The 26,454-nt window shown below is 39.3% G+C and overlaps 1 protein-coding gene across 8 annotated transcripts in view; it reads left to right on the top strand.

The window, feature by feature from the left end:
- Positions 1-26,454, top strand: part of ROS1 (ROS proto-oncogene 1, receptor tyrosine kinase) — a 108,094-nt gene that overhangs the window by 7,580 nt on the left and 74,060 nt on the right. For 4 of the 8 annotated variants that reach the window (XR_003521541.1, XR_003521542.1, XM_027602924.1 and 1 more), the window contains exons 4-13: positions 1,775-1,801; positions 6,655-6,715; positions 13,246-13,394; positions 14,169-14,307; positions 17,240-17,441; positions 18,094-18,170; positions 19,620-19,742; positions 19,910-20,094; positions 21,024-21,121; positions 25,471-25,967. Coding sequence is in view for 6 of the 8 variants with exons in the window: in XM_027602924.1 (XP_027458725.1) it covers positions 1,775-1,801; positions 6,655-6,715; positions 13,246-13,394; positions 14,169-14,307; positions 17,240-17,441; positions 18,094-18,170; positions 19,620-19,742; positions 19,910-20,094; positions 21,024-21,121; positions 25,471-25,967 (1,558 nt within the window). In the remaining 2 variants the exon portion in view is untranslated. Of the gene's footprint in view, positions 1-1,774; positions 1,802-6,654; positions 6,716-13,205; positions 13,395-14,168; positions 14,308-17,239; positions 17,442-18,093; positions 18,171-19,619; positions 19,743-19,909; positions 20,095-21,023; positions 21,122-25,470; positions 25,968-26,454 lie in introns of those variants that run through there. The other 4 variants (XM_027602927.1, XM_027602925.1, XM_027602926.1 and 1 more) reach the window with 4 other exon arrangements.

Consider the following 26,454-nt stretch of genomic DNA (forward strand, 5'->3'; position numbering starts at 1 on the left):
TCCATTGGTTTTCAATGGCCTGAGTGATACATAATAGTGGGGAAAAATTGAAATAAAGGCTATTAATGCAACTGGAGACCCAGGGAGGTTAATGCAAACTGTGGAACCCAGGGATGCCCAATTGCTCCAAACTATAATGGCCTTTTAGTAGAATGTCAGGCACTTGTCAAATTTCCTAGTCCTGTGCTTCTCAAATGTTAAAGTACGGTTATCTAAGGATCTTGTTAAAATGCAGATTCTGATTCTGAAGACCTGGGGTGGGACAAGCTCCCAGATGATGTGATGCTTGTAGTCTCCAGATGACACTTTGGCTAGCAAGGCCCTAGATCACGTTCGAAGTTTCTCTGCAGGGAACATGGCAGCAATCCAATCCAGAGATTACAAACTCCTACGTTTACTCCACTCTGTGGAGAAAATACATCCCCAGCTACTTTATTTTTCATTTTTTTTCAGACTATTTTTCATTTTTAATTAACCCCAGCTTTGCCACTTAGTGTGTAACTGGTTAAGGTACTTAACCTCTTGGTACTTTACTTTCCTCCTCAATAAATTCGGATAATAATAGAATCTCTCTCTTAAGGATAATGCCTGATACACCGTAATTATTCTGGTCTAGTGAATAAGAGTTTCGTCATTTAGAAGCAGGTTCCTTTGTTCAGGTTGTTCAAGTCTGAGGTTGAATCATGGTATTTTGGGGTAATCCTAATATTGTTTTCTATTAATGAGTGAAACTACATCATTGAGATTTAAATAAGACGTTAACTTCTCCTTCCCAATGGTGCTCATAGCTTTTCTGGAATGGTCTGTGCTCGGGTCTCTATGACAGGCTGAGGCTTACTCTCACGTTCATGACTGCGTGCCCCATAGAATGGGAGTTACCGAAAGTGGTGCCGGCACTATCTGGATTTGGGAACTATCACACATTCTAAAAATTCTTTTACATCTCTTTGGTGCCACTTTTTACGAAGTCCAGTGGAAATCATCCTTCATCTAGTCCGGGTTTGCTGGCGTTTGCTCCCTGCCTGTAAGCCCCTCAGAACAGGTCTCTCTCCTTCTTGCTCACACTGTCTGTTTCACCCAAGACCGTGAGAGGCACAGAGCAGGTGCTCCGACAGCACTTGCCAAGTGAATGAGTGGGAGGTACCAAACGGTGACAGTCCAGGCCGTACAGTGGGCATCAGAGCCACTAGTCTGGGCAGGGAAACCTTCACTGGCCAGAGTTATTGGTCGTTTTCAGGTCAGGTTCTATCTCCACTGGGCATCTGCCAACACCTCTTCATTCTCTAACCTGGTCCACCACAGATTACCTCTTAGTTGACTGGGAGTTTCCAGTAGACATCAAACTGTACCATTTCTCCAGTGATGCAAACATAACTTTTTTTTTTTTTTTGAGAGAGAAAGAGCACATGAGCGAGGAGGGACAGAGGGAGGAGAGAGGGAATATTTAAGCAGGCTCCAGCTCAGTGCAGAGCCCAGCACGGGCTCCATCTCACGACCCTGAGATCACGACCTGAGCCGAAATCAAGAGCCTGTCGCTTAACCAATGGAGCCACCCAGGTGCCCTGCAAACATAATTTTTATAGCTGTTCATACAGTGGCCTGCCTGGACAGAAAGGCCCAGCTCTGGGCTCCTTGATGTTGATTGTTTTTATTGGTTATTTGTCAATGGCGGGGCAAGAAATTAATTTGAAAGAAATATAAAGCCAAGTGTCATTAAAATTATTTACAACCTTAAGGATTTTAAGTAATTTCACTTTTCTTTGCTCTTATGCAGAACGACACCTATGGCACTGTTTATGAGGTGAGTTGGCCATCACAAAAAAGATGTCATCAATCCCCGTGTCTTTATCTCTTATGTTTAAAAAGCTATTAAAATAAGAATGAAGAAGCCTGACTAATCTCAGTGCACAAAAATCTTCCTCATGGGAGTGCTATTAATCTGGGTATAAAAATGACTGTAAGATTCCATTTTTGACACAAATACTTGCTGTTTTAAATGCACATGTGCATATATATGTGTATGTGTATACACACTTATTCATATAGATACATATATACTACTCTAATCTGCTTGGACAGGTTCTAATTCTGGGAGCCCAGTGGGGAGAGGGTGGGGGGGGGGAGAGGAGGGGATCCATCTAGGAATACACTTACCTCTGCTGATTTCATCTTCTTCCCCATAAATCACAGTAATCTATCATTAAATATGTATATTAAAAAAGAACACTGTAGTTGCAATTTTCTTCCTTATTCAACAAACTCCTTTGATAACACTTTTAAAGCATAGCTTTTAAGATATTTTATTTTTTATTTTTTTTCCCCTGCTACGATAGTAAGTGTCTTCATGCTGACTTTGGCTGCTCAGGTCTCTTTTTTCAGCTCCTCCTCCCTATGCTGGCCCCTCCCCTGCACTGGAGTTTCTCCTCTTTTTCAGAAAGACCTTAGGGATTTTGATTTTTTTCCTACTTGATCTTCTTTAACTGTTCTAGATTCTATGGCCCTCAGAATTAGTTTTAGGTTGACCATAGAGGTTTATGGTTTATTTCTCAGTTTAAAACCTAGGTTGTATTCTATTTAAATGTCCTTGAAACCAAAGAACAGAACTATTTTATTCTGCCTGGGAAAGGATTATAACTTACCATGCATCAGTAAAACAGAAAAATTTCTTTTTACTAGAGAATAAAACTAAACAACAAAAAAAGTTACATTGGAACATTTTCTCAATAGTCTGTGCTTACTCTGCACCTGAGTGATTTTCCCCTGGGAGGAGATGGCGGGGCGGGGGGTGGGGGGAGGGTGTCAGGGCTGGCTAAGAAGAGGTGAAACGGGGCAGGGGGTGGATTCACTCCATATGTAAAAAAAACAATTATAGGTCTTTCCTGATTGAGATTTAAAAAAAACCCAAAAACTGCCTTAGAATCTTTTTATGTGATTAAAGTAACATTACCACTCTTCCCCCCACCAAAACCATCGCTGGGAAGATTGTGTTAAGAAAATCAGGGATGGTTCAAGCCTCTCAAGCATGGAAACAGCCCGAGATTGGATTTCTAATGAGGTAGCTCCCTGGCGGTCAGTGAGCTGACCCGCTGTCTGCATCTGTATGACGTCCAGCTTTTCTCTCGGTGTTATAACTTACATAATTATTCTGTCTATTCTTTGTATACTTGGCTATTTTACACTTTAAATAAAGTAGAACTGAGCAGCCATACATGCTATATAGAGATCGAGATAGATATATGGATACATAGATGTTTGAACCATCTCCATACACCTGCAGGAAATCAAACTCTTCAACCGTTAATGCTTCAACCTATGAAGCTGGGAATTTCTGCACATGTTCCTTGGAGGAAATAGTGTTGGAAGAGCTAGCTTAGCAAACTATAACTTGGAAAATGATGTTAGCCAGTGAGATGGCTTATCCCTGATAATTAAAAACACAAATTAGATCATATTGTTCCTAAAAACCTTTCTATGCCTTTGTGTTGCCATTTGAGAAAGCTCACGGAACTACCACTTGCTGGCTCCCCTGCCTCACCTTGCACCCCCTCTCCCTTGTTCTCTGTGCCTGCCACATTGGCCTTTCCCTCTTTGGAGTATAGGGGGAACATTCCTGCCTGCTAGCTTCTGTCCTTAAGACCTCTGTGAGCCCAGATTCTTGCAATCACTCAGGTCCTGCTCCAGGCTCCTCTCTGCATGGTTCTTCCTGAGCACCCTGATGAGATGAAGCCTCCTTCCTGCCTAGTCATGCCTTATGCCTTTAACTTGTTTTATTTTCTTCATAGCACTTCTCATTATCTGAATGTATTTTACTTAAAATTTTTTTTACTCGGTTTTTGTCTGTCCTCTTCTTAGAGAATGTAAATTCCATGACAGTGGGGAACTTACCAGTCTTTCTCACTGCCAGATGCTTAAAGCCTACACCAGTGCTTGGCACACACACAAAATATGTACTCAATAAGCATTTTTTGAATGAATGAATGAATGGTTTTTAAGGAAAGGAAGACACAATTCTTACGGAGAGGCTGTACTAGGGGCATCCCAGGAGGGGAGTGGGTATGTCCTCCTTGTGTTACAGGAGTAAGGAAAGGCATTGCCAGCACGTGTGCCTGTCTGATAAACACAGGGGTGGAGCCAGAGGGATGATGAGAAAGGTGGTTTTACTACTGTGGGAGAAATGGGAGTGTGGACTAGAGAGAGACAGCAGACGGATGTGGCTAGCCCCTGGGAAGCATGAACTTGGCTTCTGCAGTGGGAATGGTAGCTCAGTGGCCTGGGATACACTGGTATAAATGTCTCATCCGGGTGCTCTGGGCTCAGATTCTGTGATTTCCTTAAATCTGACCACCTTTAGATTCTCTCCAGGCAATTTGAGCACTGGATAATGTCATTCTAAGCCCAATGTTAGATGAGAGAGAGAGGGAGAGAATCTAATTTATAGTGTTGCCTCCACTTGATATAACATTTAAACTCCTTAGAATACAAACTTCCAGTTTTAATATTAACAAGTTCTGGTGATCTAATGTACAGCATGGTGATTATAGCTAATAATTCTGCATTCAATACCTGAATGTTGCTAAGAAAGTACATCTTAAATGTCCTCACCACAAAAAAGAAATGGCAATTATGTGATAGGATGGAGTTGTTAGCTGATGCTATAGTGGTAATCATTTTGCAATATATAAATGTATCAAATCAACATGTTGTATATCTTAAACTTAGACAATTTATATGTCAATTATATCTCAATAAAGTTGAAAAAAATACAAGCTTCACAAAGTAACAAAATATTTAAATTCCTAGATCGATCAGAATTTTATTATATATTTTCCTCCGAAAAGATGCAGGAAAAATAAACCCACAATTTACTGGATAATCAGGACTAGCAATATTTCCAAATAAACACTATTCTATTTCCTTTCTCTTTCCTTGGTTTTACTTCTTGGAAAAAAATTCCATGTTACATGATAATTTTGTTGCCACTTGGTATATTTATTCTCTGCAGTTAATAAACATGTTGAATGTATTTTACTGAAATCTGCAAAAAGAATGTGAAAAGTATCCTAAGCCCTTAAATTAAATAATCCTGAGCCCAGACTGAGGTATTTAAATTAATCTTTAACTAAGCAAACCCGAGTTTATCAGTCTGCACTTCCCTTGAGTGAATAGGTCAAACATTGTGCAGCTGGTATTTGCAAATAACCTGGGATATTTAGGGCAAATGTATTGTGTCATGGTTTCCACTATCACCATGAGAAACAATAGCACGTTGTCCTAGGTATTATAATTGCAAATTGAATGAAAGCAGGAAGATGGATCATGATTGTGTTAGAGTCTTACAATTTGTACCTTTCCTTCCTTCCTTCCTTCCTTTTCCTTCCTTCCTTTTTCTTTCTCTTTCTTCTTTCTTTCTTTGTTTTTTTTTTAAAGATTTTATTTATTTATTTGAGAGAGAGAGAGATAGAAACAGCATGAGAGGGGAAAGGGTCAGAGGGAGAAGCAGGCTCCCCGCTGAGCCGGGAGCCCGATGCGGGACTCGATCTCGGGACTCCGGGATCATGACCTGAGCCGAAGGCAGTCGCCCAACCAACCGAGCCACCCAGGCGCCCTCTTTCTCTCTTTGTAATGAATGCTAATGCATCTGTTAAGAGTTGCAGGAGATTTATGTCTAGGTCATGAAAATGTTTACTGTTTTAAGTTAATGAAGTAAAATGCTAATCATTGCTAGGTTTTTGTAGACCTTAAAATGTAACGTTAGTATTAGGATATTCATTAAAATGTTCAAGTTACTATAAAATTTAGTCAGTTTTTAATTTCTGAAGAAAACATAGATATCTAAAATAAATAGGCATCATCTTAGGCTAGAGTTTTAGGTTATTAACTCACTAAACCTTTGACCAAGATGGCAAACATATAATTGCATTGTTGAGCTCAATGCTTCCTCATACTGTGGGGTGTCACTCGTTAGAGGATTATGAAATCAACTTAGTGAATAAGGAGTCACAACAAACAAAATGAAAGAATAGACTAGAACAGAATGGCTATGATTGCATTACAGGTGTGAGATTTCTTAATGGGATGAATTTGTTCTAAAATTAGGTTGTAGTGATGATTGCACAATTCCATGAATATATTAAAAACCACTGAATCGTGTACTTTAAATCTTTTTTTTTAAGATTATTTATTTATTTATTTCAGAGAGAGAGAGAGAGAGAGAGTAGGAACAAAAGCAGGGGGAGTGGGAGAGGGAGAAGCAGTCCTCCTTCCGAGCAGGGAGCCCGATGTGGGTTTCGATCCCAGGACCCTGGAATCATGACCTGAACCGAAGGCAGAAGCTTGATGACTGAGCCACCTTTAAATGGGTGAATTTTATGGTATACGAAATAGACTTCAATAAAACTGTTAAAAAAGGAAAAAAGTACTGTTTCAAGATGTTGTTTTGTTAAATGTGTTTTGGAATTTGGGACATGGTCAAAAAAGTTTGAAAGGTGCTGTTCTAATCCCACTAACAAAAGGAAACTTAAAGTATTGCAGTTGAAATAATTGATATACAGGTATACTTATATACCAGGCATTTGAATGTCACAGTGTAGTTGAAATGTATCAGGAAAAGCAGGAGCAAGGCGGCCCTGACTGGGATATTACCTGTCTCCACAGCGAGAATCATGTGAGGTTGGCTGCAGGAGTGCTGAAGGTGCATTCGAGGAGGAAGTGCTAGGTAAGCAGACATATTATTAAATGCAACAATACTCGACACCACTCTAGGGACCCGTGCTCATGTAAGGAGAATGAGTCATCTCTTAAAATATTTAGACTTCTATATCTCAACATTATAAAAATATATAAATATAGTAATAATATAATATAATATAATATAATATAATAATTTCAGATGTGGAAGCCATTGTGATAGAAACTCAGCAAGACTCTTCTTTCAGAGCGAAACAGGGGGAACATAGCACCTGACTGAGGTTTAGAATTTGAGATTTTTTGCCCTCAGTTCAGTAAGTGAAATTACTTCTGTCTTAATGAAAGAGACGACTATGGCTCTTAAGCAGACTTGATGTCAGGAAATGCCACTATTTTAACGAACTGAAAGCATAAGAATATTTTATTTAATGTGCATTTAATTATTCAGCTACTAGCTAGTCAATAGAGTACCTATGATATGCATGGCTCCCTACAAGGCTTCTTGCTTTTAGATTTTGAGTAAGTAGGGTACTAAGCTGTATGTCTCCAGCTCCCTCTGTCTGATTTCAGAGCAGGTTGGGTGTTGTCTAAATGGCTTTGTCCTAGTGTGTTAATTCTCTAGTGGTTTCTGAAGGACCAACTCTTTGATAAGTCACAGCCTCGATGTTAGAAGCTTTCTTTTCCAGAATTTCCAGGGTCTTCCTCCCACTAAGAGATAGAGAGTTCCTTCCAGACTGGGAAATAATCAATTCTTCCATAGTTGTAGTCTTTGTTTTGATGGCTTGCACCTTGCTCTCAGTGGCTGATGGAAAATGGGGGGATCTTGCCTTGCTGACCTGATTTGCTTCTGTCTTTTAGACAGAACCCCTTGACATTTCTGTAGAGAGACATATTACATTCTTTTCCTACTGTGTAGTGGGAGTTAGCTATGGATAAAATTTATATTCTATGGTTTCCAAACTGTGCACTGAGGTACCCCAGTGCATTATATCTACCTCATAGGAAGGCATGGGGCATTTTGAACAATCAAGGGAAACACAGGATAGTTGACATCTTCTGGACATCATTGGAAGTAGTAGTTGGAGGTAGTTCATGGTATAAATAATGAAATGCACTACATTCCTTTCTATAGTATATCTTTGCAATGCTGAGTTTTTTGGTGATTGCTGTGATAAAAAGAAAGTACCATAAAAAACTCAGTGTGGAACGGGAGATGGGGATGGTGGTGCCCAATCTGATTATAATATTGAGAAATTGTGCGATCCCCAGTAGGCATACAGATCCCATTAGTGTGCAATTATTTTTATTTAAGGATTAAATATATATGTTGTCTTTCAGTTTATGTGTGTTATTTCTTTCAAACATCTACTAAGTTGAAAGGACACGCATACTTAAGTTACAATACTTAATTAACGGACGGAGCTGTTAGGTAATTCTTTTGGTCCAAGGAGTTATGAAAAAATTACTGAGAAACTAAAGATGCCAGAACCGAGAAAGTTTAGGAAACTTTGATTTACATTCTTTTCTTATATTCCAAAGTTACACTACCATCTTAATTATACATTCTGTTAGAATACAAGTGTAATCAATGCTTTATTTAAAATTTCTCATCGACTATGGATTAATGTCTATAGACCATTAACAAATGAGATATACCAAGGCCAAATAAAGGCATATAAATAATATGCTTATAGACCATATCTTTAGTTTGTTAGAATGAATCCTTTTGCCCATACACCTAAGATTGTGTTTGTCTCTAACACATCTGGTACCTGGTCCATTTATCTGTGAGTCTGTTACATTATTCTATTTTAGATACCATCCATGTCTCTTTTCCACAGTGGAAATGGTAATAGTTAAGAATATATTAAAGGAAAAAAGCTATTATTTATTAGGCATTTATGAGTCAGGCACTGGTAAAAGTAATTTATAGGTATTAGCTCTTTTTGAGCTCAAAGGGATAAATACTATTATTATCCCCATTTTACAGATGAGAAAAATGAGGCACAAAGCATATATATATTTGCTTGGGGCCACATAGAAAGGGATGAACTTGAAGATGAACTAGAAAGGGAGTGACTTGATTTTAACCGTTTGATCTGATTCCAGAGCCTTTTCTTGCCCATTCAGCAGTGTGTTGAAAGTAGTATACAGATCAGTTCAGCTTCTCTTTCTCATTTAGTTAATTCTTATCCTGATATTTTAGAACAAACCTATTTGACCTCTGATTTTCCATACACATTGCCATGGCTTTGAAACACATATCTCCAGTTAGCTGTGAAGTTTACATTTACTTGCACTTACTCATATAACTCTGGTTCCTTTTGCCAAGTTCTCAACTTATGTTCTTTCTGATTCTTTTGGATCTTCTTCCTTACTCTGCTGACAGCTCCACACTGGACCCCTCTTTAAAGGGTCAACCTTAAAAATAAAATAGCCAGTTATCTTACTAGCAAAATGAGTTTATTTGGGAATAGCAAAGGAATTGTAATTCGGGACAAGCAAACTAAGGCAAACCATAGGCAAGTCTGGAGAACAAAGGGAAGGTCAGCTTTTATAGAAGAAAGAAGGAAATTGGGGAGGGTTGTTTTGAACAAAAGTTCACTGGAGAAGAAAAAGAGCTCGAGGTTGTGGTGGTTTCTCATCTGCTGCGAGTGATGGTTAGTGCATTGTTGCTGGAGCACGGAGGGATCTTCCTTCTTTTTCTTAAAAAAAAAAACAAAACACAAAACGATGAAATTCCCATGTGAAAAATGTCCTCCTTGGCAAAATAATTCTTAACTTCCTTCTTTGTTCTACAGGCTGAAACCAGTGGTGAGTGGGTGAGAGAGCTCCCCCTTCAGGGCTTCCTGACTCCATTTGAAACCAGGTGTCCCTAATTTTTTGACAAAGGTTTCCCACAGACTATTGTAATCTTTGCTATTAGGTTTTTTTTCTTTTTATCTTTTTATTTATCTTACACCATAAAACAGGGGAAAAAATGGAACTGTGCTTTGCTTGTATAGTTATAACAACTAAAAATGAACCATAATTAGAAGAATCAGCAGAGAAGTGTTGTGCTAAGGCTCTCTGGGCTAGAACCTCAGAGGACAATGGCTTTCTTTTTTCTGGGTCAGAGTATTCTGATAGTATGGACTTTAATTAGTTCAGATTCAGTATCTATAGCAATCAGAATGGTGTCAACTTTTAACCAGAAAGAGAGAGGTCATGGAAGTTTGTATTTAGCCATTTTAAGCTTCTTACAAGAATTTATTATGTTTTCTCGACCAGAGTAGTCATTGTTGTTTTAGAAAAGAAAGCTTATCCTCTAAGGTCAGGAACAAGGCAAGGATGCCTGCTTTTGTCACTTCTATTTAGCTTAGTACAGGCAGGAAAAATAAATAAGCCATCCAAATTGGAAAGGAGGAAGGAAGATTATCCTTGTTCACAGATAATATGATCTTACATGTAAAAAAATGCTAAAGATAGCACACAAAACTGTTAGAACCGATAAATTCAGCAAAGTAGCAGTATACAAAGTAAACACATGAAAATCAGTTGCATTTCTGTTTGCTAATAATGAATAATCTGTAAAGGAAATTAAGAAAGCAATTCTATTTACAATAGCATCAATAAGCATAAAATACTCAGGAGCTAACTTAGCCAATCAGGTAAAAAACTTGTAAAATAAAAACTATAAAACATTTCTGAAACAAATTAAAAAAAGACTTAAATAGAATCCCATATTCATGGATTGAAAGACAATACAGTTAAGATGTCAATGCTAACCCAAAACAACCTACAGATAAATGTAATCCCTATCAAAATTCCAGTATCTTTTGCAGAGATAGATCTATTTGAAAATTCATATAGAATCTCAAGAGACCCCAAATCTTAAAAATAAGAACAAGGCTGGATGACCCACACTTCCTGATTTTAAACTTATTACAGTAATAAAGACAGACATATAGACAAATGGACTAGAATAAAGACTCCAGAAATAAATCCTGTATAGATGGTCAAATGATTTCTGACAAGGGTGCCAAGACTATTCAATGGGGAAAAGACAATGGGTGCTAGAAAAACTGGATATCCACATGCAAAAGAATAAAATTGGACCCTTACATAATATCATATGAAAAAATTAACTCAAAATGGATTCATGACCTAAATGTAAGACCTAAAACTATAAAACTCCTGGAAGAAAAAAATAGAGTAAAAGCTTTGCAACTTCGGATTTGTCAATGACTTCTTGGATATGATACCAAAGGCACAGGCAATGAAAGAAAAAATAGACAAATTGGACTTCATGAAAATTAAAAAAAAAATATGTACATCATCAGACACTATCAAGAGAGCAAAAAGGCAACAATAGAATGGAAGAAAATATTTGCAAATCATATAACTGATAAGGGATTAATATCTAGAATATATAGAAACTCCTAAAATTGAACAGCCAAACAAACCAAACAATCCAATTCAAAAATGGGCGAAGGACCTGAATAGATACTTCTCCAAAGAATATATACGAAAGGTAAATAAGCACATGAAATGATATTCAACATCACTAACTGATTAGGGAAATGCAAATCCTAACTACAACTAAATACCACCTCACACTCATTAGAATTGCTACCTTTAAAAAACCCAGAAAAATAAAAGTTTTGATGAGGATGTGAAGCAGATGGAATGCTTGTGCACCATTGGTGGGAAGGTAAAATGATATAGCCTCTGTGGTAAACAGCATGATGTTTCCTCAGATATTAAAGACATAATTACCATAGAATCTAGCAATTCCACTTGTGTGTATATACTCAAAATAAAGCGGGTTCTTGAAGTGATATTTATACACTGATGTTATACGCTTCTTGTTGAATTCACAATAGCTAACACATGAAAGCAATCCAAGTGTCCATTGACAAATGAATGGATAAGCAAAATTTGATATATACATACAATGGAATGTTATTCAGCCTTAAAAAGAAAGAAAATTGACACATGCTACAACATGGATGAAACTTGAGGACATTATGTTAAGTGAAATCAGCTTGTCACAAAAAAACAAATATTGTTTGATGCCACTTACATGATGTATTAGAGTAGTCAAAGTCATAGAGGCCAAAAGTAGAATGGTGTTTGCCAGGGGCTGGGGGGAGGCAGAATGGGGAGTTAATGATTACTGGGTAGAGTTTCAGTTTTGCAAGATGAGAAGAGTTCTGAAGATGAATGGTGGTTATGGTTGCACAACAATAAAAATATACTCCGTACCATTGAACACACTTAAAAATGGTTAAGATAGTAACTTTTATGTCATGTGTATTTTACCACAGTTAAAAATTGGGGGGAAAAAGCAAGCTGAAGCATGATATCACTCACAATTTTGGAAGATAGAAAAAGTAAAGTAAAATAACTTCATTCCAGTGGAACATACCATTCCAAATTCTAGCCTTTTGTATGGGGCCTGGACGTAGCAACAATAAATGTGTGTTGCCAGTTGTAACGTTGATGTAGGAAAAACGTTAAGGTTTGAAGCCAATGGCCAAGAAAGAATTCTTGAGACACCTTTGGTGCAAAAAGGTGGTTTTATTAAGCACAGGCACAGGAACAATGGGCAGAAAGAGCTGAGAGGTGGCGATTTATATGCTTTCAAGTGAGGAGGGGGCTAGGGATGGCGTAAGTCACTCCAGAATTTTAGAAGCAAGGTTTCCAGGACCTTGAGGGGGTTAACTATTGTTGGAAAAAGGTCGTTTATTACTGTCCACTAAAACCTTAGTTATGAGACCCTCCAGATGTATATCAGTGGGTCATATGCTTGGGGGATGATTGCCAACATGTATTTTGGGGAGTAGAGATAAAGAAAGTTTCTAAAGGAACTTTTTTTCTTTGTTAAAGAAGACCTACAGGATCCTGGGGGTCAGGCTAAGATTGCCTTTTGCCCTTGGCAAAGTGTCAGCATTGAGGCAGTTGGGTCCCTAGAGGAATGTCACTCTGCCTCTTTAGAGGACTTGCCAATGGGCTGTAAGTATTAAGGAAATTTAATAATTTTTCTTCTGCTTTTGTTTCCCATATCAACGTTACTAATGTTTAGAAGTCACAAAATACTTTACAATATGGAACAACTGAATATAGAATCCTTTGGAGTAGAATTACTTGTACATATAAACATAATTTATTGAGAAGATGAGCAATAGCAACAGGTTTGTAGTGTAAAATTTTAAAAATGTCTTGGGATACATGTTCTGGAACAATAGATGGTTCTATTATGCACCATACACGCCCCTGGCACCCACCTGTAAGGAAGTGTTATCATAAGAGAAAACTGTACAATACTCCATGTTGCTTGCCTATAAAAAAAATGATAATAGTGAATTCTACGGGGAAAACAAGATGTCAGACTGTCTAGCTGATTTATAAAAATAAGCCAATTGAATATGTACATCATTTATTATTCAGGTAAGTTATTGTGGCAAGATGTAGTTGTGACAAGAGACTCCTCAGAGCCCGAGATGAAACAGACACCCTTTCTCCTGACTTGACAGACAGAAGTGCATGGTGAATGAAGTCCTGTTTTCTCCCCAGAAAATGCTGATTTCCCCACTGCACCCTTTGCTTCTTCTATTGGAAGCCATGGTGTGACCTTACGATGGAAATCTGCCAACATCTCTGGAGTAAAATACATCATTCAGTGGAAATATGCACAACTTCCTGGAAGCTGGACTTATACTGAGGTATGAAAAGCTGCCTGTGTACGTACACACAAGTTTTTTTTTTTTCCAAATTATTATAGGTGTAAAGACATTCTAGAGAAGATTCAAGTGTAAGATGAATGGTTGGGTTAGATGAACTTTAATCTGTGCTACTCCGTAACATGTTGATGCTAAATCCTTTATTTTTTAGGAAAACATATTAGAAATACATCTTGTTCCTTCAGTGCAGTGTCACCTAACCAACTACTCATATCCTTGGTCATTTTCTGCCCACCCCACCTACAAGGATTCTAACTAGGATGGAGGGCAAGAAAGTCATCTAGGACTGTCTCTTTTAAGAAAGCATGAGAAAGTTCAGAGGAAAATAGCCCAAGGCACTAAGTATATATTTTTTTAATTTTTTATTGTTGTGTTAATCACCATACATTACATCATTAGTTTTTGATGTAGTGTTCCATGATTCATTGTTTGCGTATAACACCCAGTGCTCCATGCAGAACGTGCCCACTTGTATATTAACATAGAGAAATTATTAAAGCCTTGAGGTAAATGCCAAATAACTGAATCCATAATTTTGCCAATTTGAAGAAGGAGAGACTTTGGGTGTGAATTATGCAGACTGACATCTGGACGGCTCAGCTCCGAGCTCCGGGCCCATTTCTTCTGGGCTGGCAGGCCCCGGGTTACCCCATATCCAAGAAGTTCTGAAGCTCTTACAAACTAATCTGTGCTCTTGAGCTGCACTGTGTGGTGGTGATTCTGTAAACACTAATTATTAATCTCTCCCTGACGTAGGCCATGTCCAAGCTCTCATATGTGGTACAGCCCCTGCATCCCTTCACTGAGTATATTTTTCGAGTGGTCTGGATCTTCACAGCCCAGCTCCAGCTGTATTCTCTGCCAAGTCCCAGTTACAGGACTCAGCCTTATGGAGGTACACTGTGTCCCTGTGGCTCATGAAATAAGGAGATTATTCCAAAGCTTTAGTTTAGTTTGTTTCTATTTTAAATAATGAAATAAATTATTCCTTCGTCAATTGATCCATTCAGTAACTGATCTAACCATATGCCCCATAGCATTCTAGGTGCTCAGCATGTCTCTATGATCAGTACCAAACTCCCTGGTCTTGTGCAGCTCACCTTTTGGTGGAGGAGACATACTCCAAGCAGTAAGCATAATAAATAAGGAAAGCACGTTGGAAGTGGGAAAGTGCTGTGTACAATGTTAAGAGGGACTTTTTGAACAGGGTCTGTCCGTTAGGGGCTTGCAAATGGGGCGCAAATAGAGCGCAGGGGTGAAGGACAGTCAGGTTGCACAATAAGCCTCAATAAGCAGTTAGCAGTTAAGGACAGTTTTTAAGCAGAGAAGTAATTGTTTCACATGCTTCTGAAAACGATAGTTTTGGCAGCTACGCATAGGATGGATTGAAGGAATGAGGGAATCAGATTGGAAAGCACAGAGGGAGAGCGGTCAACCTGGAGGTTATGATAATACTTGGACATTTTATCAGACATGATTTAAAAAAAAATTGTACCTATTTTGGAGCATTTTCTGATTTCTTCTTTTGAAGTTGTGACTTCCATGCTGGGAAAAGGGATCTAACCTAGGGCATTTTAGGGGAGTGCATGTGCGGGGCAGACACTGAAGGGAGAGTTATGTGGTGCCCTTACCCTCAGGGTTAGCTGACTGGACCTGCGGGGTTGTACGCCAGACCAAGTGTTAGATGTCCCAACCCCTTAGTTCTGGAGACTCGGCAGTGTGCACAGAGCCTCACATTGAACTAGGCTGTGGACCTAAGCACAGTTGGACAGCTGATGAAGCTGGTGATGGCATTTTACCCTTTCCCTGATTGGTGCTGGCTTACTGCTTATCAGATTTTAGTCTGTGTGTGGCCACCTCTGCTGATTACTCCCTGACCATCCTCCAAAGCTTGGGTCAGACATTGGCTAAGGCAATATTTGAAATGTTCCAGATCAGAGTGGAATATGTGGATCCTTCTTTGTTCAAAGCAATGCCTCATGTATTCCAATAGTGCTGGGACATTTTCTGATGCTGGAGAGATAATATGATCCAGGGCCCATGGTGGCCCATGGCTAGTCAAATCAAAATAATGAAGAAGGCAAATTTTGCTTTCCAGTTCTGGGCTTTTCTCGTGGATTTGCAAGCCCTCATGCCCTCCATGTATTCCAGACCTACACCGGATATCCTTTCCATGGGCAGCACCTCATTCCTCAATTCTTCTCACTTTTCTAGCCACATTCAAACTTACAGTTACCTGTTTTGTGTTCCATGCCTCATGGCCCTCTTCTTTCGTGATGGGAAATGTATGATTTAGATGGTATTATTACCTTTTAATCAAGGCCCTTATGAAGATAATTTCTTAACCAAGTAGAATGGTTAATAGGCAAGGAATATCGTGCCCACTCTGGCCTTTCAGGGAGGATTTTTGTGGGAGAGATTTGGACAATAATCACAGCTTACCATGTAGGTGGCATCCAACCTGCTCGAAGTGGAGCAGATCATGTCTGTGTCTGAGCACTGACCCTAATGAATTAGGTTTTTTGGCATCCTGCTTCTAATTAGTGAAAGATGATTTGTACCCCTCCGTTCACCAAGGTGACTGAGTGCAGGGAGCAGAAGAGTAGACACAGTGATGTTTGTGTTTGCCAAAGACTGGTCTGAGAGTTGAGGAGGAATCATATTGGAGAAAGGCTGAGAGATCAATAAACAGCCTTTTAAAAATTCATCCAGTGCGAAGGCTGCACTGTCTTAATTTCTACCAACTCTCCCGAGTCAGGAGTGATGCAGAACATTTGCCAAAAGTGTTCAGAGGCAGGGAAGTCTACACGAGAACAAAGTGACATCAAAGTGTGTCTTTCTACCGGAAGAGGAAATGAAAGGGCGGGTTTAGGGGGTGGGAGGTATGAAAAGTAGGTGGAGGCGGAATGGCAGACAGGCTGTTAGATCATTTGTTTTTCTTTCTGTTCTTTGCTACTTAGGTAGCTTCTCAAGTCTATGAGTGAATGCTTTTTTTTTTTGTAAAGATTTTATTTATTTATTTATCAGAGAGAGAGAGAGAGAGAGAGAGCACAACAGGGGGAAGCAGCAGGCAGAGGGAGAAGCAGGCTCCCCGCTGAGCAGGGAGCCCGATGTGGGACTCATCCCAGGACTGGGATCATGACCTGAGCTGAAGGCAGACACTTGACCCTCTGAGCCACCCAGGTGTCCCTCCCTATGCGTGAATGCTTAATTAATGAATGCATGTTCCTTTAGTCCTTCTCAAGGGAGAGGGTAGTGCTAAAGCACAGTGAACTTGGACTCTAAGGGATCTTGGGCACCGTGGGAAGGAACATACATCGGGTGTCAGCAAGAGGGAAGCACACTGTTCTAAGTCCAGCTTATCTGAGCCTGCATCTTCAACTGGAACTGGTCAGGCTATAGCAAGCACTCCAGTGAGTGAAAAGGCCCAGGATTTACTTTTTTTCAACTCCTGTTAATCATTGACTCCCATTTTGTTATAGATTCTCTTCTCCTTCCTAGCCGGGTTCCACCCCATAGTTTCAACTCACTCAGATCTCTGGAGACTTTTGATAACTTTTTTCTAGAACATTTATCCTATTTGCATACCTGCACCTTCATAAATTAGATGCAAGGAAAACAACACTTGGTAGAGTCCTTTAGGAAAGTAGCCAGCTGGTCTCATTTAGGGATCAAGATATCTTACCACCTTCTCTCTATCACTTATTTTGAATATTAATGAAAATATTTAATTTACACTTCAAAAAACAAGACTTTTTTCGCCCATGCTATTTACATTTGTTGCTTGTACATCTTCCTGCTCACCATGTCACCATTACATCTTCTAGTTCCTGAGACTGCTCCTTCCATTAGAAATATTGAGAGCTCGAGTCCCGACACCGTGGAAGTCAGTTGGGCTCCACCCCAATTCCCAGGAGGACCTATTTTGGGTTATAACTTAAGACTGATCAGCAAAAATCAACAATTAGATTCAGGGACACAGAGAACCAGTTTCCAGTTTTACTCCACTCTGCCAAATACCACCTACAGGTAAGAATTAAGTGGTGCAAGGAAGATGTAGCCAGCATGGCCGTAGGCATAATCGTTATTTAAGACATAGGGCCCCAAAATCACTTAAATGTATTTGGAAAACTCCCACTGACTTTGTGCTGTTGGGTTGACGTTATCATAGTTTTCCTCAAGTTTGTGTCTGTTAGACTACAGTGTCCTAAGCAAAAACATTCTGAAGTATTTCTGTTATATTCAGAGGATCCTTATAAATAGACACCAATAAAAACATCATAAACACCATAAATACCATTTCTTCATTTAACCCAACATGAAAAAAGTAAGGAAGTGAAATTCTGTTAGTGGTATTTTTTTATTAACCATTAGGGGGATTATTTTATTATTGTTAACTTTTCCAGCATTTACAAAGGCCTCTTTAAATGAGGGTAGGGATGGGGGTCATGCAGATAGCAGAGTTCAGTTTTTGACCTCTGTGACCCTGAACTGTTCTATGTGGAATGCAAACAAGGATGTGATTGATGGTCATCTCAGTGCTGAGCAGTGCGACTGAGTAACTAGATACGTGCATTGCCACATTGTTCTTTAAATAGAAATATTATTGCTCCTTCTCTTTTTATCTCATGTTCACACCATGCCATGTGAAACACATCTCTCTAAATTGTTTTTGGAATAGGTTTTCCATTGCAGCAGTAAATGAAGTTGGTGAGGGGCCCGAAGCAGAATCTAGTATTACCACTTTATCCTCAGCAGGTACAGCCTGGGAATGCCCCTTCTGTTACTCGGGAACTGAGGGGGTGGCGAGGGTGGGTTCAGATCTCAGAGTCCTGGCTCCTCTGGTTGATCCCAAGAACTCCACCTCTTCTGCCCAAATCAACATTGTCTTTTGGTACTTGGTAAGCTCCGATTTTAAATGAATCCCATCCAGTATTTGACAAATAGAAGTTATTGGTTTTAAACTAGAATTTAGGAATTTCAAAATTAGAATGAAAAATTTAGGGATTAAAAAAAATGGCCTCATACGAAGCCTTAGTTTCAGATGAAATCACTAGTGATTGTGACTCACATTAAATGCGTAGGGATACATGTAATCTTTTTGCCCTCACCCCCGTTTTGTATTATGTATCATCATTTAATACATATCAGATATCTTTTTATTCCATTCTCCTTCAGGTTTTTAAATATATCTGGACTTAATAATTTACATTTTACCATTTCGAATATTCAATCTACCAAGTTAGCTTTGGTTATTATTTTGAAGTATTATTTTTTTTTCATTTTGGCATTTGAATGATTGCCTGAGAGATTAAATACTTACTGTATGATACTGTGTGGGAAAAATAATAAATGAAAATGCTTTCTAAGAAGCACTGGAAATATTCTGGGGACATGAGTAGGAGTCTTGAACAACACAGAAAGATTCAGAATTCTAGGAGTCTGTTTTCTATTTTCGCCAGAATCCCATTTGCTGAATGGACTGCCCCTTTCTCTAATCTGCACATGTCTATGTGTATTGAGTGTTGTCTATCACCAGCCTTTGGTTTTTTTGGCTGTTACTGGACTCTAGGAAAGGAGAGGCATTTTGTTATGCAAGAAGCATCCGAAGGATGAGTTAAATATAGAGTAGGTTTAAGGTTGTTGTTACTGCAATTATTGCATAACTTTCATTAATTGCCCTTCATCGACGCACCCTGCACCAGTCTCCAACTGAGTGGGACGTCAAGCAGAGTCCTGCAGTCCTCAGATTTCATTGCTCTAAGGACTTTTCTCTGGCCTCAAAGGGAGAGAGAATAAAAGACAAAACAGAGACAACCAGTGTCTGTCTGGTGTTACGCAACAACCCAGTCTGGCCTGGGCTGGGCCACCTCCACCGAGCAGCCACATTCTCACGGTTGTGGGTAATGAGCTGAGCTCCTGCGGGTGCAAGGCTGTTGAGAATGGTGATCTCTTATGTGGTGTTATTTTGGGGGCCTTTCGGGGCACATACATATAAAGCCTACTTGACTGACACTGTACTTCCCACCCCCAATTGTGGAATAATGTGATATATGCTGCAGTTGAAAAGCCCCCGGTGCCTTCAGAGAAAAATCTGACCAGCCTTGTTCGATTGTTAGTTGCCTTGCTTTGAAGGATGGTAATGGTTTTTTTTGTGTGTCGATGTGCATGTGGTTGGTCTTCTTATAAATCATGTTATTGTTTTAGTTCAAGAAGAGGAACAGTGGCTCTTTTTATCCAGAAAAGCTTCTCTAAGAAAGAGATCTTTAAAACATTTAGTAGATGAAGCGCATTGCCTTCAGTCAGATGCTATACACCATAATATTACAGGTCAGTATGATCGGAAGAAATGTTTCCTTAGTGCGGAAAAAAAAAAGACCCAGACTGACTTCTATTTTAATCTCCTTATTAAAAATTAAAGAAATAAATTTTTTGTCATGTAAGGTTCTTTTTGGTTGTGATATCATAACACACATGTATTTGCATGGTTCTTCTAGGCATATCAGTTAATGTCCACCAGCAAGTTGTTTATTTCTCGGAAGGGACTCTCATATGGATGAAAGAGGCTGTCGACATGTCTGATGTGTCTGACCTGAGAGTTTTTTACAAAGGTTCAAGATTAATTTCTTCCATCTCCGTAGACTGGCTTTATCAGAGAATGTATTTCATCATGGATGAACTGGTTAGTCTGAGGATTTAAAGTGAATAATTAGATATCAACACTCACATGCATATCTTGATATATCTATAGGTAAACCTAATTCTTTCACTCAGTAAATACTCAGTGAGTATTTACTAAGTTTTAGACACTAGGTTAGCACTGAGTCATAGATCTGGTCTTTAGGAAGGGCTGGACTTTACCTAAGACAGTCCTGACCTACTGTTAAATCATCTTTATTTGTGATTTTTCAAAGCCATGGGTTTATTATATTAATGATAATTCATTTTTCATAAGAGAGTGGTGGTGTCTGTGCTATCACTAGCTGATTAAAATCAGCTGTAAGCATTTTAAATTATATAATAACCAAGGGTAACTTTAGTAGTCTCTGAAAATACAGTATTATTGAAATCTTTGAGAAAACAGTCCTGCTGTGTTTCAACTCTCCTTCTTTCAAAAGGACAAGCTTATTACAATCACCATGGCTGGAAGCCCATAAACTTGGATACAGCTTACATTTAAAAAATAGTTGAAGGGTGGGCCAGCTCAGTCGGTAGAGCATATGACTCTTGATCTCAGGGTTTTAAGTTCGGGCCCCATGTTGGGTGTAGAAATTACTAAAAAAAAAAAAAAGTAAAAAATCTTAAAAAAAATTTTGATTAGTTCCACAAGCCAGTAAAATAGGTATTTGTATTTCATTGATGTAAACAGGATGCACATTCATTAGGATATGGGATATAAAACTGACTTTTACGAGTTTTGTGGGGTTTTTTTTATACTTTGAAAAGTGGTCAGTGACTAGCACAACTCTAAGCACAGAACAGATGCTCAGGAAATACTTACTCTTAGAGAGGGGGTGGGGGTGGGGGATGCATTAAAAAATAAAAAAAGAAATACTTGTTGGTCAAACTGAATACGGACACTGATCTACAGATGCATGCTTGATTCTCTAGGTGTATGTCTGTGATTTAGGAAACTGCTCGAACATTGAGGAAATTACTCCTCCCTCAATTACCGCACCTCAGAAAATTGTGGCTGATTCGTACAATGGGTAAGTGTTAGCCTTATAACTATGAGTTCTCTTCCTTGGCAAGAATCTTTGGGAAACTTGCTTGATAGAACCAGAGGAGCCAACCTATGTATCTCATTTCAAATGTAATTAAATCTAGGCAAAGTTTACGTTCTATAGAACCACAAGGAAATTTCTTGCAAACTTGATCCATAACTTCTCAAGTTGAGTACATTTTCCTCTCCTTCACAGTAAAATTTGGGTAGGTGGGAAAGATCTCTTCTCTGGGTCTCAGGGATCTAGGTTCCAGTCCTGGAGTTGTCATTTTTTTTTTTTTTTAAAGATTTTATTTATTTATTTGTCAGAGAGAGACATAGCGAGAGAGGGAACACAAGCAGGGGGAGTGGGAGAGGGAGAGGCAGGCTTCCCCGCGGAGCAGGGAGCCCGATGTGGGGCTCGATCCCAGGACCCTGGGATCATGATCTGAGCCAAAGGCAGACGCTTAACGACTGAGCCACCCAGGCGCCCCTGGAGTTGTCATTATTTTATGGCATGACTCTGGGTCTCATTGTCTCCTTAGTGCTCCCCATGGAGTCCTTCCTGCCTGTGAGACCTCTTTCCATTTTACTGTTTCTTTTGCTGAGCAATTCAGCACCAGTTCATTTCCCTGGTCCTGTTCTCAGACCTCTCAGAGGAGGCTGGTTACCAAGAATGCTGCTTTTGCCCATCTTCGGACATAGGTGTTGATGGTTAATGACAAGTGAAAATTTCCCATTTTAAATAACTATTCCCCCCCACCCCAAATAAAATGGACATATTTTAGCTCAGCTGTCCTGCTTAAATTGCAGTCTGACTTGGAGCAAATAACTTTGTGCCTGTGACTTTTCCTTTGTCCGTTTGCACGTGGAACATAATAAAGCTTGCCCACTTGCGTTATTTTGAGGGTGAAATGAAGTATTCCCTGTGAATATATTGTGTGATCTCCAAACATACATAAATGTGAAGGATGAAAACACAGAAAATTATTTTGGCGATATTATTTCTTAAATGTGACCAGAGAGTAATAACTAATAAGCAGGGCCAAGTTTATAAGATGAAGCTTTATTCTTTCCTGTTGGAATAAAATTGTTTCCCTTTTGAATGAAAAAAAAAATATATATAGCCCACAACATTTTTTATTTTTCATGAATTGATCTTTTTTTAAAAGATTTTATTTATTTATTTAAGAGAGAGAGAGAGAGAGAGTGCAGAAGCTGGGGGGAGAGGCAGAGGGAGAGGGAGAAACAGGCTCCCCCTGAGCAGGGAGCCCGACACAGAGCTCGATCCCAAGACCCTGGGATCATGACCTGAGCTGAAGGCAGACGCTTAACTGACTGAACCTCCCAGGTGCCCCGATGAATTGATCTAAAAAAAAAAAGGTTGCTCATTATTGATCTGAAATCAAGTTTTCTATTCACATTCATTCATAATTTACTAGGTACTTATTTTGTCTTACTTTGTCTTATTTTGTCTTGATAGTTAAGTTTGCATGAATCACTGATTCAAGAATATGTTTTACAAACACTGTGTTGTAGGGTGAGTCCTTTGGACTCCCTGGATCTTATTTTTCTCATTTGTAAAAGTGTAAGATCCTATGAGATGGAACTTTGCTGCTGGCATTTACCCAAAATGATTCATTTTATAAATAAACTTCACCCACTAAATAAATAATAGTAAATATATTTATAATATTATATGTAATAACTATAACAAGGATAATAAACTTCACCCACTCAATCAGTCACTCAGAATGCATCTCAGTGAGGTCTCTGGTGGCTCTTTTTTCCATCAGATAAAATTGATTTGTGTTCAGATTTTGAAATGTGACTAGAAATGATAATGATAATATTAATTGGTGCCTCTAAGTGTATTACTTCCAAAAATTCATTTAATTCTTGTTCAACTGTATGAAGTAGGTACTTTTATTATCTTAAGTTTTATGGATCGGAAAGTAAAGCACAGCTTAGTGATTGCCCAAGATCATGCAGCTCTTTTGCTGTGAAGCCAGTATTCGACTTCCAGGGCCTGTCTTCTAATCATCTCCTCTTACACTAATAGCGTTTCTGTAAAAATCAGCGTATACCTTCTTGCCATTTGCAACAACGTGGATGGAACTGGAGGGTATTATGCTGAGCGAAATAAGTCAATCAGAGAAAGACATGTATCATATGATCTCACTGATATGAGGAATTCTTAATCTCAGGAAACAAATTGAGGGTTGCTGGAGTGGTGGGGGGTGAGAGGGATGGGGTGGCTGGGTGATAGACGTTGGGGAGGGTATGTGCTATGGTGAGCGCTGTGAATTGTTTAAGACTGTTGAATCACAGATCTGTACCTCTGAAACAAATAATACATTATATGTTAAAAAAAAGAAGATGATAGTAGGAAGGGAAAAACGAAGGGGGGAAAATCGGAGGGGGAGATGATCCATGAGTGACTATGGACTCTGAGAAACAAGCTGAGGGTTCTAGAGGGGAGGGGTTGGGGGGATGGGTTAGCCTGGTGATGGGTATTAAAGAGGGCATGTACTGCATGGGGCACTGGGTGTTATATGCAAACACTGAATCATGGAACACTACACCAAAAACTAATGATGTAATGTATGGTGATTAACATAACATAATTAAAAAAAAACAGCATATACCTTTTAGCAGCACTTTGTATATAGTGTCCCTAAGGAATGTCAGATGTGTGAATCACTTATTCTACTGGCATGAGGAGTGGTTTCCTCTCTGCTGTTATTTTGCACCGTTGAATTATTCACTCACTGAGTTTGTACTTACTCTGAACCTTCCCTTCTTCCCCTATCCTGCTTCTTCTCCTACTCACCTCTGCCCTCTTTCCTCCACAGCCCAGCTCTGTGCACCTTCCCTCTCCTTTCTTTCTGCTCCAAAGTGGCAATGAGGGTTAAAAACCTGTCCTCTCTCTGCTGCAGTCCAAGGATTGTAATCTTCTTCCTCTTGTCTACTCTGAAGTCCCTCTATGTTCCATTAATAGCTTTGAACTTGGGAAATTAAAGCAGACAGTTAAGAGCCAAGTTGTTTCTGCTTTTTGCCTGCTACAACTCTCTCTTAAGAAAAAGAACATAGGTTCACATCTCAACATGGAGTTTATATTTCAGGATATTATTGTAGCACAGGGGTTGAGCATATTGATTAAGATTTGGAATAGTCGTCAAAGAGAACAAGGGTGGGACTGAATAGGACAAGGAAAATAATTTGACAGTTGTGACGATGAGAGGTTGGAATCCTGTCAATCCATGGGGTTGTGATAAGAAAGATTTGCTAAGCAGAAGTATACTTTTTTTTTTTTTTTTTTTGAGAGAGGGAGAGAGGGATGGGCTGGGGCAAAGGGAGAGGGAGAGAGAGAATCTTAAGCACTCTCCGTGCCCAATGTGGAGCCCAACTCGAGACTTGATCTCTGAGATCATGACCTGAGCCAAGATTGAGAGTCAGATGCTTAACTGACTGAGCCCCCAGATGACCCAGGAGAAGTGTACTTGTGTTAGCATCTGTCTCCATGATCACAAATTCTAAATTAGCTTCATCCAAATTAACAGTTTTATGTTTTAGTTAAAATTCTATTTGTAGATTTGGTTTATCAATGAAATATTTTGGTGGTGTTTTCTGTTTCATTATTAAAAATCCATGTGTACTGTTACCATGAGATTTGGCTCCAAGTTAGGTGGTTTATTATACAAAATTCTTTCACTGGTTTCTTCTAACTGCTGGGTGGTCCATCCCAGCTGTTTTGCTGTGTTGTGGGATATTTCTTCATGATTTGTAAAATGGTAGCTCTATTGTCCCACTTAATTGTAAATATTAAAAAAAAAACCTAGTCCACTACAAAGTGCAAGGTAGTTTTGCTAGATATTTATAGTGAAATAATAAGTGGTTTCGAAAAATGGGTTAAACGTTTTTGCTTTCTTCTATTTTATCCTTCACAATGCATGGGAAAATGTATAGAAAGAATTAGATTTAAGAATATGTGCATTTTGGAGAAAAGTGTTTTCAATAAATAACATGTTTAGCCATGTCATTTTTATATACTATGCTTTCCTTTAAAAGTAGGCTTTGTTAGAAAATCTTAAAGACCTTTTCTGCTCTTAAATTCTGATTCCTTATAGTCACATATATAATTGGAAGACAAAGCATTGTAAGCGAGGCTGAAATTTTCCAATGTTCCAGCTTCTAACTTAAATGAATAGTACATAGCTTTAGTGAGTACCTTTACCCTTGTGTACCTTGGGACACCCAGTGCTTAGCGACTGGTGAGAAATATGGTTCTTATTGCATCACAGGACAAAGCAGGTTGCACTGGATCACACCAGGCTTCTTTTGATCCCATGTCAGGTATGTCTTTTATCTCCTGAAAGACGGCATTTATAGAGTAGATCTCCCCGTGCCATCCGGTCGGGACTCAGAAGCCCTACATATTGTGGAGAGTTGCACGTTAAAGGACTTTGCAGTGAAGCCACAGTCCAAACGAATCATTTACTTCAATGACACCGCTCATGTCTTCATGTCAACATTTCTGGACGGCTCTGCTTCCCATCTTGTCCTAGCTCATGTCTCCTTTGCTGATGTGAAGAGCTTTGCTTGTGAAAACAACGACTTCCTTGTCACAGATGGCAAGGCCGTTTTCCAGCAGGACTCTCTGTCTTTTAATGAGTTCATCGTGGGATGTGACCTGAGTCACATAGAAGAGTTTGGATTTGGTAACCTGGTCATCTTCGGCTCCTACGCTCAGCCGTACCCCCTGCCGGGCCGCCCACAGCAGCTCTCCGTGCTCTTTGGCTCCCACCAGGCCCTGGTTCAGTGGAAGCCCCCTGCCTTCGCCATCGGAGCCAGTAAGTGCCCCCTCCCCAGTGTTGCTGGAAGGAGGAAAGTTTGAATTGCTTGGCATCGCGACTCAATTTTGAGAACCTGTATGTGATTATTCAGTCATCAACCAGAAGTGTTATTTAGCTCCAGAAAAAGTGCTTAGACATTTGTTCTGCATTTATTAGTTTTGCACTAGGAGCATCTCTATATTTCTTGTGTATATCCCAACACAATAGTTGGAACATTTACTGAATGTCTACTGGGAGCCAGGCACTGACATTCTGGTCTGGGTGAATATGGTAGCCAGAGGGATAGAGCAGGTGGGTTGAGATTTGTATCCATCCAGACCTTGCATGAATGGAGCAACTTCCTAAAACTCTCTGAACTTGAACTTCTGTCTCCGGACAGGCAGTGTGTGTGGAGGATAAGCAGGTGGACTTTGGAGCCAGCCTGCATGGGTTCAAAGGCTGGTCTTGTCATTTATTAGTAGAATGATCCTGGGCTTATTACTTA

This window comes from Zalophus californianus, chromosome 7 (genome assembly GCF_009762305.2).
Source record: "Zalophus californianus isolate mZalCal1 chromosome 7, mZalCal1.pri.v2, whole genome shotgun sequence".
NCBI lineage: Eukaryota > Metazoa > Chordata > Mammalia > Carnivora > Otariidae > Zalophus > Zalophus californianus.